Source organism: Chiloscyllium punctatum, chromosome 6 (assembly GCF_047496795.1).
Source record: "Chiloscyllium punctatum isolate Juve2018m chromosome 6, sChiPun1.3, whole genome shotgun sequence".
Taxonomy (NCBI): domain Eukaryota; kingdom Metazoa; phylum Chordata; class Chondrichthyes; order Orectolobiformes; family Hemiscylliidae; genus Chiloscyllium; species Chiloscyllium punctatum.
Window position 1 is genome coordinate 4,454,001 of NC_092744.1, and position 12,216 is coordinate 4,466,216.

The 12,216-nt window shown below is 40.7% G+C and overlaps 1 protein-coding gene across 1 annotated transcript in view; it reads right to left on the reverse strand.

Moving 5' to 3' along the window:
* rasa2 (RAS p21 protein activator 2) overlaps positions 1-12,216 on the reverse strand; it is a 198,319-nt gene that overhangs the window by 66,706 nt on the left and 119,397 nt on the right. Inside the window, exons 6-8 of the mRNA XM_072571933.1 lie at positions 4,475-4,558; positions 3,209-3,281; positions 2,992-3,068 (exon numbers count right to left, since the gene is read on the reverse strand). Coding sequence (XP_072428034.1) covers positions 2,992-3,068; positions 3,209-3,281; positions 4,475-4,558 — 234 coding nt within the window. The remainder of the gene's footprint in view (positions 1-2,991; positions 3,069-3,208; positions 3,282-4,474; positions 4,559-12,216) is intronic.

Consider the following 12,216-nt stretch of genomic DNA (forward strand, 5'->3'; position numbering starts at 1 on the left):
CGCTTTTCCAGCAACACATTTTCAGCTCTGATCTCCAGCATCTACAGTCCTCACTTTCTCCCATTCAACAAATTATATAAATCTAGTACCAGAAAGTGAGGATAAGAGCTGCTGGATGATCATTAAATGTCCTTCAGGTAAAGGAATCCGCCACCCCCTATCCGTACTGGTATACACAAGACTCTGCACTTTAACAAAAAAGTACTTTTGTGCTTTATCAGAATATTTTCAAAGAAATAAATCTTCCATTGCCACTTAATTTTCTGTGGTTCTGCATGAAGGAAGGATAGACTAGAATAGTGGACGTCTAACAATATCCAAGACAGAAACTGTGAAATAATGCAGACTGTGGTTGTTATCAGGGAACAGGTTGGAGGAAGAATTGTGTCAAACTACTCAGGATTTGTCTGGACTAATTGCTGGAAAAGCGCAGCAGGTCAGCATCCAAGGAGCAGGAGAATCGACGTTTTGGGCATGAGCCCTTCTTCAGGAATCAATAATTTGTTGAATGCAATTTTGCCTAGTTAAAGTTTGAACTCTCAACCCCTAGGTAAATTCAGTTTAATAATTCCTGGTTAAATGTGATGTTTGGGCCTTACTTGTTTTACCTTGAACATGCTGTACCTAACTAACTACAGGCAGTCCCCATGTTATGAATGGGTTCTGTCCTGGAGCACATTCTAATCCAATTTGTGCACAGGTTGGAACATAATACAGTATATTACAAAACAGCTGTTCAGAAGTACAAGAAAACGTTCATGTCAGATCTTTAAAATCATTATGGGGTATTATTTGTAAGTACAAGCATTCATAAGTTGGACATTCATAAATCGGGGACCACCTGTATCCCAAAATTACACACTAACCAGGTATTCATCTTGCCACTGTTTTTCATATGTTGCTGACATAAAATATTTGCTACTTGATAGTAAACCCTGGAAATAATTTATCACAGGAAGCACTGTCATAAAATGATTTACGAATTCCAGTACAAAGAAGAACATCACACCAAACCATTCCTGAGTTAGGGAGACCCGGGACATAAAAAAGCTAACATTTATACAGTGTTGGCTAATCAGTGAGCTTTGTTTAAAAGTTAAACCAAAGCCAAATTACATAATGTGAATTCCAAGGATCACGGTGGGCGGCACGGTGGCACAGTGGTTAGCACTGCTGCCTCACAGCGCCTGAGACCCGGGTTCAATTCCCGCCTCAGGCGACTGACTGTGTGGAGTTTGCACGTTCTCCCCGTGTCTGCGTGGGTTTCCTCCGGGTGCTCCGGTTTCCTCCCACAGTCCAAAGATGTGCAGGCCAGGTGAATTGGCCATGCTAAATTGCCCATAGTGTTAGGTAAGGGGTAAATGTAGATGTAGGGGTATGGGTGGGTTACGCTTCGGCGGGGCGGTGTGGACTTGTTGGGCCGAAGGGCCTGTTTCCACACTGTAAAGTAATCTAATCTAATCTAAATACCACTCACCCAAAAAAAGGAACAAAAAAAATTAAAAGTCAAACTTCTTGCATGCAATTAAAAACACAGCACTCAAAATTAAAGAAAAATACACCACAGTAACATAACATGCAAGATATTTACCACTGAGTCATGAATCACCTTACCTTGCTAACAGTGGAACCCAATCGACAGCAGAAAACGGCAGTAGAAAGAAGAGGAATATTGATAACTTTCCCTAACAAACTAAATTCAAAATACATTTACCCAATTTAGTTTCCTGGATTTCCACCAAAGGTTAAACCACAACACAGTATTACTGAAATCCCCACCCAGCTCACTACCCTATCCCTGCAATTCTCATGGCCAATTCACCTAATCTACACCTCCTTGGACACAATGGGCAATTTAGCATGGCCAACCCACCAATTCACTGCAGGTGAGTGAAACCTTTTGTTGAAGAATTATTTTCAAGCATCTTAATTGCAGCAATAATTTTAAGTATAGTCAACTGATCATTAAGGTCCTTCTACAGTGTCAAAGGTCTTGGATCAATTGCAAGTAAACTGGTTTTCACCAATATACTATAGGAATTGTGGATGGTGCAGATCTGAAACAAAAACAGAATTTGCTGGCAAAACTGAACTGGTCTGACAGCATCTATGGGAAGAAAGCAGAGAAAACATCTCAATTCCAGTGACTGACCATCAGCAGAATCATGAGTTCTGACCACCTTGAGTTTCACTGCAATTTCTGTTTTTGTTTCAGGTTTTCACCACTTCCTGATTTAAAGGACTGTGTCAGATTTTGCTGCAATGAGGCAAGCAACATCTGTCACAAACAAACTCTACCCTCACCCCTTTTCAGTTCAAAAACTTTTTAACTGCTAATGCTGAAAGTAGGAATTGAAAATAGTGCAGTGACAAAAACAGGGTATTTGGTACCTAGTGATGAGAAAGTCAAAAATGATATGGCCTTAACCAATGAGACTTAAAAGGCTGGAAACTAAATAGTGTGAAGAGGATGAATTGAAGGAGGTGAATTCAATTTTAAATCAGGCACAGAAAGACAATCAGAAGATGGAAAGTAAGATAGGCTTGAGAGATAAAATAAGACAAAGGAACAAAATAACTTTTTTTGAAAGGGCTTGGCATATTTTTAAATCTCTTAAACCAATTCACAAACTGAAGAAATGAGATTCCACACATTCAAATTCCTTTCATTGTCAAAACGACTGATGGCTATTCATTTTTATCATATCCTTAACAGCAAAATGTGGTTTCGCAAAGTTACTGGTTTTCACAATGCAACTTGGGCTAGAACAAATATTTGTATTTAACAATGTACTGTAGTTGCTCCTTACTGAAGTTGTTGTATGCGATACACAGAAATAAGAGTGGCAGACACAGGCATCATTGTTATTTTAACAGCAAATTATCAGAAATGGACTGGATTATTCCAAATTCCAATTCAAATCATTTGGATTTCATTTTTCAGCATCTTTCTGTCAGCTTCCATTTCTACATATTTAGTTATTTATTTACCTGATTTCCAGTTTTTCAATATTTTCCTCCTCAACTTGAAAATGTGATTTTCTGGTGTAACTGCTATTTCTTGTTACCTGGAATGATTTAATAAACCACATTTGAGATTAATCTAAGTCGATTTTAGTGCTCTCAATCAAGATGTTAGGTACATTCATAGCTGTTAATTCCCTCAACAAAGGGAAAAAGAACGCAAGCTGCCTCCTCTTCCACTTACTTCGAAATAGAATGTTTCATCAAACTGTGGGTTGCTGGTTTTCTTCTTTACTTTGGTTCTTTTTTGATCCAACCTAACAAAACAAGTATCGTGACATTTTATACAAAACTCTTAATTATGAATCCTAAAATTAAACTCCCAGGCCGGTACATCTAGATTTAATGAAGTACCCTGATGAGACCTAACGTTGAAGCTCACAGACCTTGTGTTGGAAGGCACAGAAGCAAGGAACCAGGTTGCCAAGAAATAGCAGAGAGGTGCATTGATTGCTTCATAATCTGTTCCTATTTCCAAGGGCCAGATAGAATCAGATTGGTTGCCTCTCCAAAAGGCCCCTACATGCTTCCAGCCAATTATGCATTTAAGGGCTCATTTGCACCACACAAATGCCTGACAATGACCAGCACCAATAACAGGCACTCTAACCACCACCCCTTGACATTCAATGGTATTACCACCACTGAATCCCCCACTGTCAGCATCCTTGGGGTTACCATTGACCAGAAACTCAACTGGACTCACCACAAACACAGTGGCTACAACAGCAGGTCAGAGACTAGAGATACTGCAACGAGAAGCTCACCTCCTGACATCCCAAAGTCTATCCATCATCTACAAGGCACAAGTCAGAAGTGTGATGGAATACTTGCCACTTGCCTGGATGGGTGCAGGTCCAACAACACTCAAAAAGCTTGACACCATCCAGGACAAAGCAATCTGCTTGATTGGTACCACATCTACAAACATTCAATCTCTTCCCCACCGGTGCTCAGTAGCAGCAGTGTGTACTATCTACCAGATGCACTGTAGAAATTCACCAAAGAGCCTTTGACAGCACCTTCCAAATTCACGACCACTTTCATCTAGAAGGACAAGTGCAGCAGATACTTGAGAACACAACCATCTGCAAGTTTATCTCCAAGCCACTCACCACCCTGACTTCGAAATATACCACTGTTCCTTTACAGTCATTGGGCCAAAATCCTGGAATTCCCTCCCAAACAGCATTGTGGGTCAACCCACAGCAAGTGGACAACAGCGATTCAAGAAGGCAGCTCACTCCCACCTTCTCAAGGGCAAATACAGGTGGGTTATCAATGTTGGCCAGCCAGTGATACCCAAGTTCCATAAATGATTTTTAAAAAAAGCAACGTTTCCTTTAAAGCCCTTCTCCCAGTTCAGGTAAATGCAACTGCGCTGCTCTATGTGTAGACACAACATAATTTATTATTGCAACTTTAGAATATAATTTTAGAATCACTGTACCTAGAAGGGCCGACCAGAGAAACACAGGCATAGGGATCACCACTTTGTCCACTTACAAGAGGAAGTCCTCGGCATTCAATTACCCTGAGTAGGGGAAAAAAAATTATGACAACATTAACTTAGTCTAATTGTCAAATATTTTCAGAACTAAGTATTCTTCATTCAGGCACTTTTCCAGAAATAGAGGGCACTTAACAATTGACAGTATTACTGGAGCATGTCATCTGCACACTGCAAAAGAAACTGAAGAGGAGATGATTCTTTTGCTAACTGCCTAGCTACATTTTAAGGAATTTATTTTTTCTCATCTCTGTTGGTCCATGCTCAAAATACAAGTGCTGGTACATGCTTGATGTCACATAACCTAATTCCTACCGGCTTAGTGGGAAGAGCAGATTACATCCTTTCTCCACAAAACCCAAACTCTGCCAATTGTATTCCAACAGGCCCAGTATTTTCAGTGCAGCTAAAAATTAGACTGAAAATTTTTGTTTTTGTTTGATTACAAGTAGAGCAATACTACAGCAGAGATAAAAATCTGATCAGCAAGGTTGCAAGAAAAGCAGCCATAGAGTCATAGTCATAGAGATGTACAGCATGGAAACAGACCCTTCGGTCCAACCTGCCCATGCCGACCAGATATCCAAATCCAATCTAGTCCCACCTGCCAGCACCCGGCCCATATCCCTCCAAAACCTTCCTATTCATATACCAATTCAAATGTCTCTTATAGGTTGCAATTGTACCAGCCTCCACCACATCCTCTGGCAGCTCATTCCATACATGTACCACCCTCTGCGTGAAAAAGTTGCCCCTTAGATCTCTTTTATATCTTTTCCCTCTCACCCTAAACCTACGCCCTCTAGTTCTGGACTCCCCGACCCCAGGGAAAAGACTTTGTCTATTTATCCTATCCATGCCCCTCACAATTTTGTAAACCTCTATAAGTTCACCCCTCAGCCTCTGACGCTCCAGGGAAAACAGCCCCAGCCTGTTCAGCCTCTCCCTGTAGCTGAGATCCTCCAACCCTGGCAACATCCTTGTAAGTCTTTTATGAACCCTTTCAAGTTTCACAACATCTTTCCGATAGGAAGGAGAGCAGAATTGCACGCAATATTCCAACAGCCATGATCGTGATGTGCTCAAGGACTTGGACAGCAAAGGGCAAGACAGTTTGAAAAAGGGTAGCAATATGCAAGGATTCCAGGTGAGACTTTTGAGGTGGTGCATGATAATAGCTGCTTTCAAAATTACAACAACTTGCAATCAGAGCAGTACACAAAGAAAAGTGTTAGAATTGAATTGTATTTTTAGTGTGCATCCTCAACATTGTTTATCCATCTGTCTTAATTAAATCATCAAAAGCAGATCTGCAGGGTTTCTTTTCCTACTTGTTAGGGTAAAACCAGATATCGTTTCCGCTTGGAGACAAAAGGGACATAAATGTAAGATAGCGACTTATAAATTGCATAAAAGGCATCGAGATAAACCTCCTTACCCAGAGAAAGGCTTAGAACGTGGACTGCTGGAATACCTGAGATAAATAGCATAGACAGATTCAAGGAGAAGCTAGATAAACACAAGGAGAGAAAGGAATTGAAGGTGTCACTGATAGGATGAAAGGAAAAGGTTAGAAGGGGCTTCAAGGGAAGAACAAACACTGTCATGAACTTTTTGGGCAACTGGCTGTTACTGTGCTGGTGCACTTTTAGAACCAATAAGTTTTCAAGTTCTACTGATCAAAACTATCAAGAAATTCAGTCCAGTCTTTTATCGGGAATTCCATTTCTTTTTTCAAAACAATAGGCTTCATCTGATACTTAAAGGCCCACTTTATGCTTCCTCTGCCAACTGGCTCTGCCATGCTCATATCACATCCAGAAGTGTAATTTTTTTTTAAAATTGCACTCTGATGCAATCCCACAGTTGTTCAGTCTCTCAGCTCATGTTGAATCTTTTGTCACCTTGAATGGAACAATACTTTCAAAGTAGATCGGCAGGAGCTGGAAGAACACAGCAAGCCAGGGAGCATCACGTGGAGAAGTCAATGTTTCGGGTGTAACCCTTCTTCAGGACTTGGGGGGGGGGGGGGGGGGGGAGGGAGGTGCTGCAGATAAAGGGGGTGGCAGGGGCAGGGTGGTGAACTGGGGATAGATGGTGACAGGTAGAGGGTAAGGCCTGGTTGGTCAATGGGAGGAATGAATCTGGTTGGTGGGTGGGAGGAGTGGAAGGGAGGGGGACGGGCTGGGAAGGGAGTGAGGGGATGAGAAGGGAGATTATTTGAAATTGGAGAACTCATTTTTGAGTCCTCTGGGCTGAAGGCTGCCCAAGCAGAAGATGAGGTGCTGTTCCTCCAATTTACAGTTTGGTTCACTGTAGGTCCAGACCTCCCAGTCACCGCCCATTTTAAAACCCCTTTCCAACCTGACCATCCTTGGCTTCCTCCATTGCCACAATGAACCAAACCACAAACTGGAGGAACACAACCTCTTCTTCTGCCTGAGTAGCTCCAGCTGGAGGACTCAACACTGAATTCTCCAAATTCAAATAGCCTCCCTTCCCTCCCCCGACTCATAAGAGGTACAGTTAGTAAGTTTGCAGATGACACCAAAATTGGAGGTGTAGTTGACAACAAAGAGGGTTACCTCAGACTACAACAGGATGTGGACCAGATGGGCTGAGAAGTGGCAGATGGAGTTTAATTCAGATAAATGCGAGGTGCAGCATTTAGGGAAAGCAAATCTTAGCAGGACTTATACACTTAATGGTAAGGCCCTAGAGAGTGTTGCTGAACAAAGAGACCTTGGAGTACAGGTTCATAGCTCCTTGAAAGTGGAGTCGCAAGTAGATAGGGTAGTGAAGGCGGCGTTTGGTATGCTTTCCTTTATTGGTCAGAGTATTGAGTACAGGAGTTGGGAGGTCATGTTGCGGCTGTACAGGACATTGGTTAGGTCACTGTTGGAATATTGCGTGCATTTCTGGTCTCCTTCCTATCGGAAAGATGTTGTGAAACTTGAAAGGGTTCAGAAAAGATTTACAAGGATGCTGCCAGGATTGGAGGATTTGAGCTACAGGGAGGGGCTGAACAGGCTGGGGCTGTTTTCCCTGGAGCGTCGGAGGCTGAGGGGTGACCTTTTAGAGGTTTACAAAATTATGAGGGGCATGGATAGGATAAATAGACAAAGTCTTTTCCCTGGGGTTGGGGAGTCCACAACTAGAGGGCATAGGTTTAGGGTGAGAGGGGAAAGATATAAAAGAGACCTAAGGGGCAACTTTTCCACGTAGAGGATGGTACGTGTATGGAATGTGCTGCCAGAGGATGTGGTGGAGGCTAGTAGAATTGTAACATTTAAGAGGCATTTGGATGGGTATATGAATAGGAAGGGTTTGGAGGGATATGGGCCGGGTGCTGGCAGGTGGGACTAGATTGGGTTGGGATATCTGGTCGGCATGGACAGATTGGACCGAAGGGTCTGTTTCCATGTTGCACATCTCTATGACTCTATGCATGCTGAAACAATGGAGCTCGATGAATTTATACAGTGATCAAGTGAAAGTCAGTTTTAAACTTTCAAGTTTCTTATGTTTACAAGGAAACAAAGGCGAACAGAATAATAATGTTCATGTGTATTCTTTAGTAGGTAATTTCTTGTTAACTAAAAAGGAGTTGCTCAACAACACTGATTTCATGTTACCTTGCATTCTACACACAAAGTTTGGTGGATGTTTGGAACTTTCTTCCACAAATAGCAGTGGATGCTAGATGAGTTATTAATTTTAAACCTGGCAAAGAAACATTTTAGAGAGGATACTAAATGATATGGGCCAAAAGCTACAGTTAATTTTTAAAATGCAAATAGGGGTTAGGCCACAGATGAGACATGATCTCATTGAAAGATGGAACAGGCTTGAGAGGCTGAATGACCTTCCTGTTCCTATTATTTCATTGTTAGCTACAAACTCAGTCCCTCATTGGCAACAGCAATGCTGAAGTGAATTAACTGGATTGATTAGTGTTGACTGACAGCAAGGCAGTTCCCTTTTCTAAATTACTGTACAATGTTTGATAGTACACAGATTATGGTTTGTTTCATCATCATCTTACAATGCAAATAGGTGCTGGAACCACACTTAAAACCTTATTCAGCTCCACCCTGATCAAGATAAAACCCACTGTAACCAAAGTTATCTTTTTTATTTAAATGCAAAATAAGCCATGCCAGTCATAAAAAATACTGCAATACAATTTAGTTAGTTGAAGGTCAGCGTAGAGTACAAATGCTGAAGGCAGTAACAAAATGTTCAAATACACCAAGGTTCATCTCCAGTAAACCAATATATCTATTAATTTCTGATTTCACATGCTTATTTTTTTTCAATATTGATAGCCACCTTCTTTATACATAAATCTGGTTACCTGTGCTTTGCCAGTTCACCTAAACAGAACAGAACACAGCTATAATTTGAAAAATGCTACATAAATAAAAGTTTATTTTCCCTTCTTACCTGTATTTCATTCAATAGTTTCAAAACAGAACAAAAGGGAGTGCCATACACATCATATTTTTACAAAGTCAGATAAGGCTGTACTCTTTCTTCAACTCCATAGTCACAACATGTCTTTTTTAAAAGCTTTCTCCTCTCACCTTAAAAATATGCTCCCTAGTCTTGAAAGCCCCACCCAAGGGAAAATATACTTGGCATTCACCTTATCCTTCACCAAGTTGACACCTCAATTAGTGCCCTATTTTATTTCTAGTCATAAGATGAACACCAATTTCAGTATTTGGCATTAATTTATTCTGGCCCTCGATACATTTTCTTTCACAACTAAACTATTGCTATAAAATAAAAGGGATTTTTTTTTGTGATTTGTTGCTGCTCTCAACCACTTATTCAACATGAAAATAACTTGGTCATTTTAATTCTTTGAGATCAATTCATTGTTTAGGTTTAAGCCAATCCCACTCAGAACCATTTACTTACTATCTGCCTTTACATTAATCCCAAACTTTTCTACATTGTTCAATGTTTATTTCTCCTTCTGAGCATTTCAACATGCACTACACTAGGTGGCAGCATATTGCAACCATTTACTCTTAAAAAAAATCACACAACGTCAAGCTATAGTCCAACAGGTTTATTTGGAAGCACACTAGCTTTCGGAGAGCCGCTCCTTCATCAGGTGGTTGTCTGATGAAGGAGTGGTGCTCCGAAGGCTAGTGTGCTTCCAATTAAACTATAACCTGGTGTTGTGTGATTTTTAACTTTGTACACCCCAGTCCAACACCAGCATCTCCAAACCATTTTCTCTGGGTATGACAGTGTTACTACAGAACCTGGCAGGGCTTCCCAGCAAGTGGTTGCAACCCGAGTTTTTTTTTGTGTTGGGGGAAGGAGGGGTAATACTCTGCTGAAAGTTTGGATTAATGAATTCTGAGGCTACCATGGGGTCTTTCCGAGTACTACCTGCTGCAAGGCTCCTTTAAATTCTTGATTTGGTCTCTTATCAAGATTGTTCTGCAAGGTTATACTTACAGAATTACATTGTACTTGGCTCAAAAACTGCATGAATGCATGTAAGATTCTGTAAATCCAGTTTTTAGATGAGAATCAGTCTGACCATTGGGGCACAGACAGCCTCACACAGGGCAGCTCACACCTTCAATGCAGTAGCTGGGCCGACATGACACCAATTGTTAAAAATTCACTTGAGAATATATGTTCTGTGATTTACATAAGAATTGAAACCAACATGTTCATTCTCAAATATGAGAGACTTAACAAACAATCCAGGTCTTTGTCAATATATAATTTCAGTTACATCACACTGTAAACTTTTGCTATAAATTGTGTTCTGCAATCTTATATTCCACAACCACCTGATGAAGGAACAGCGCTCAGAAAGCTAGTGCTTCCAAATAAACCTGTTGGATTATAACCTGGTGTTGTGTGATTTGTAACTTAAGTTGTTGAATTTTAAAAAAAAATTGTGGCCACAGACTAAATGCTGATGGGTTTTGCAAAATCTCAGAAAAATACATGCTTTTCACTTAAAACTCCTATCGATTAAACAGCGCCCTGAACATGCTCAGTCTGTCGTCAAGTCTCTCAGCATTCTCCCTCTTCCCCATTCTTACTCATTCTGAAACATACAAGGAAATTGCTGGATAAATGCAGAAGGTCTGGTAGCATCTGTGGAGGGAAAGCAGAGTTAACATTTTGAGTCCAAATTCAAGTCTGCTTTCTCTGCACAGATGCTGCAGAGTTTCTCCAGCAATTTCTGTTTTTGTTTCAGATTTCCACCACCCGTAGTTCTTCCTTTAATTTCCCTCCAATTCTGTTTTCTTTTGCACGGACATCTGGTATCACTGTATAGCAACGGCTTCTAACACCAGAAGTCAATGTTGGGATAATTGGTGGGCATGTACTCTTGGAGAGGGTTGCGCTGCTAAGGAGGAACTTTGTTTGCTTTCCAACTAACAATCCCTCACTGCACCGCCCATTCCAGTGTCACAGGCTTCCTACCCAGTCACCATGACAATCCCCACTGCCAAAGGTCTCCTACCCCGTACCCAGAGGGGTGTGGGATAACGGAAATCGTCAACTGCAAAGTGGAGTCACAAATGACTTTGGAAAGAATTGACTGGCCTTTTACACCCACTTGACCGGATCACACTTTATATCTAGAATCCTTCAGTATTGACTGGAGACTATTCTTTTTCAATGTTGTCCAATTAGCATTAATGCCGAGTCACACGTGACTACAGGAACACTACTTTAGCCACATGCACTAATTTTAGGAAATAAATTGCCTTACACATTATAGGTAAATATATTCCACTTGGGTAGTTATTAAATATTAACCACTATGCAATTATGGAGTTGACGCATGTTCATCAAAAAAACATTCTCACACAATTCAATACAGTAAGGAAAGTATAAAAAAGTTGAATAAGACAAATGGGACATGCCATTTCACAATGAATTTGAATGCGCCCATTGGACATTTTTTAAATTAATTAATCAGAACTGCAATTCTGGATTCTCAATATGTGGCAAGTGGCCAAAAGTGAAACACGATAAATTGCAGGGGGCAGAGAGGAAAAACTGGCCAAAACAAAACAAATGAACCACAGATGCTGGAGATCTGAAACAAAAACAGAAAGTGCTGGAAAAGCTCAGTACCGTCTGGCAGCATCTGTGGTCAGGAGTCAGTTAACATTTTGGGCCCAGTGACCTTTCTCCAGTACAAAAGCTGGAAGTCAGCATGAAATTGCAGCTGACAACTGTCATGGGTAACTAAAGTTTTGGGAGGTAGGAGATAAAGAGTCAGGTTGAAAACAGAAAATACAGAGAGTACTCAGCAGATCAGGCATTTGTCGAGAGAGAACAGAGTTGATATTTCAGATCAATAAACGTTCATCAGAAAATGCTAGAGAAGTAATAGATTTTGTTTCCTTCACTTGCATGCCAATTTGTTTGCCGCTATTTTCAGACAGCAGTACACTTTCTCTTGGTATAAATACTTTGTTTCTTTCCTTATCTCACCATTGTTCTCTCTGGCCCTGAAAGATCAATTTATCAATGACTCAAATAAATGAACAGAGTTATATGTGAAAGACAACACTTAATTAGGTATAATAAGTTATTTAAGCTTCAGCAGTAAATTGGCAAGTGGTATTGATAAATCAATAAACTGTGACAGGTGTAGTTCAAAATGGGAATGTGTATGGTCAGGA